This window comes from Beta vulgaris, chromosome 4, assembly GCF_026745355.1.
Source record: "Beta vulgaris subsp. vulgaris cultivar EL10 chromosome 4, EL10.2, whole genome shotgun sequence".
In the NCBI taxonomy this organism is placed as follows: Eukaryota; Viridiplantae; Streptophyta; class Magnoliopsida; order Caryophyllales; family Amaranthaceae; genus Beta; species Beta vulgaris.
This window is the reverse complement of record NC_079205.1, coordinates 24,010,705-24,013,093: the sequence shown is the minus strand read 5'-3', so window position 1 is coordinate 24,013,093 and position 2,389 is coordinate 24,010,705. Positions and strand designations below refer to the sequence as shown.

Below are 2,389 nucleotides of genomic sequence, written 5' to 3'. Positions count from 1 at the left end.
CGATGAAGGTGATAGGTTAGAAGATATGTTGCGGGATGTTCATGATAAGTTTGATGAGAATCCTTCTACGTTGGAGAAATTGTTAGTTGATTCTGAAAAGCCCTTGTACACAGGGTGTGAAAGGTATACAAGATTGTCAAGTGTACTTAGGTTATATAATTTGAAGGCAGGTCATGGGTTGAGCAATGCAGGTTTTACTGAATTCCTTGAATTAGTGAAAGATATGCTTCCTAGTGATAATGTCCTTCCGAGTAATACATATGAGGCAAAAACGATTTTGTCCTCAATGAGCTTGTCTTATGAAAAAATCCACGCTTGCCCTAATGACTGCATATTATATAGAAATGAACGTGAATCATTACAGAGTTGCCCAGTTTGCAATGCCTCACGGTATAAGAAGAAAGAAGGAGTTCCAGCTAAGGTTTTGTGGTACTTTCCTATAATACCAAGATTTAAACGTTTTTTTTCAAATGCGGGAGATGCTGAAAAGTTGACATGGCATCATAATGGTGAATTAAGGATGATAAACTCAGACACCCAGCTGACTCCCCGCAATGGAGGTTTATTGATGGAAAATTCCCCGAGTTTGGTAAAGAAGAACGAAACCTACGCCTTGCATTATCCACCGATGGTATGAATCCATTTCGCTCCCTTAGTTGCACCTATAGCACTTGGCCAGTAATTTTGGTTACCTACAACCTACCTCCTTCACTATGTATGAAAAGAAAGTACATGATGCTTTCATTGTTGATTTCTGGTCCTAGACAACCTGGAAATGACATTGACGTGTACTTAGCTCCCCTCATTGATGATTTGAAGATGCTATGGGATTCAGGTGTAGAAGTGTATGATGCACACCGAAATGAGACGTTTAACCTTAAAGCAATGTTATTTTGCACCATTCAAGATTATCCAGCCTATGGTAATCTTTCTGGGTATACTACGAAAGGAAAACACCCTTGTCCTATATGTGAAGATGGTACAAGGGGAAAGTGGCTTCCATCATCTGGAAAGGATATCTTTGATGTACATCGTCGATTTTTGCCATATGATCATCCGTATCGTAAATTGAAAAAGGCTTTTGACGGGCAACAGGAACTAAGGGGACGTCCAAGAGTCTTGAGTGGTACAGAGGTGTTTGAAAAGGTTAATGATATTGAGATTACATTTGGAAAGAACCATGGGACCAAACTTCCTAAACAGGGATATAAGAAATGTTGCGAGTTATGGCGTTTGCCTTATTGGAGATTTTTGTTTGTCAGACATTCTCTAGATGTGATGCATATTGAGAAGAATGTGTGTGATAGCTTAGTTGGAACACTATTGAATATCTCAGGAAAGACGAAAGACGGTGTTAGTGCTAGAGAAGATTTAAAAGCATTTGGGATCAGAGAAGAACTCCACGTCGTTGAAAGAAACAATAGAAATTTTTTGCCTCCAGCTACATATACACTGTCTAGGAAAGAGAAAAAAGAATTTTGTGAATGTTTAGCGGGTGTCAAAGTACCTGAGGGTTATTCTTCTAATATTCGAAGTCTTGTTTCAATGGGAAATATGAAGCTCGTGGGTCTTAAGTCTCATGATTGCCATGTTTTGATGCAACACTTATTACCTGTGGCTATTCGTTCAATTTTACCTAAAAAAGTTCGATTTGCTATTATCAGATTATGTTCTTTCTTTAATGCAATATATAGCAAAGTCATAGATCCTAAAGACTTTAATTCTTTGGAAACTTCAATTGTCATCATTCTGTGCCAATTAGAGATGTACTTCCCTCCATCATTTTTCGATGTCATGGTTCATTTAACTGTTCATTTGGTGAGAGAGGTAAGATATTGTGGTCCCGTTTATTTGAGAAATCAATATCCCTTTGAAAGGCAAATGAAAACTTATAAGGGATATGTCAAAAATCACTTTAGACCGGAAGGTTGTATTGCTGAGCGAGCCCTTTATGAAGATGCTGTTGGATATTGTAGTGAATTTTTAGAAAATGCGAAGACGATTGGGCTTCCTATATCACGGCATAGTGGAAGAATGGAAGGAAAAGGTACTTTAGGTCGTAAGCAACTTGACTTGTCTCATGAGCAGTGGTACATGGCGCACACTTATATTCTCTTTAACGAGGATGAAGTTGCACCGTATATTAAGCAGCACATTGCTTATTAAAGGCAATACAATCGAAGAGGAAATGAGAAATCATTACTAAGTGAACATAACAAATCATTCAGCACATGGTTGAAAACTCGAGTTATGAAAGAGCTTGAAGATTCATCCCATTCCATTTCTGATCGACTCAAGAATCTAGCTTATGGACCTAATTTCAATGCCTCTTTCTATTCAGGATATGTCATAAATGGTTGTACATTCTACACTAGAGATCAAGATGAAA

General features: G+C 37.9%; 1 protein-coding gene across 1 annotated transcript; it reads left to right on the top strand.

The window, feature by feature from the left end:
- Positions 1 to 732: 732 nt before the first annotated feature.
- LOC125496571 (uncharacterized) lies at positions 733 to 2,166 on the top strand. The gene has a single exon (XM_048642071.1). The coding sequence runs from the start codon at positions 733 to 735 to the stop codon at positions 2,164 to 2,166; it is 1,434 nt and encodes a 477-aa protein (XP_048498028.1).
- The last annotated feature ends 223 nt before the right edge of the window (positions 2,167 to 2,389 follow it).

Bases quoted from the DNA above. Each gene is read 5' to 3' on its own strand.
- LOC125496571 (XM_048642071.1), top strand. From the start codon at position 733: ATGATGCTTTCATTGTTGATTTCTGGTCCTAGACAACCTGGAAATGAC.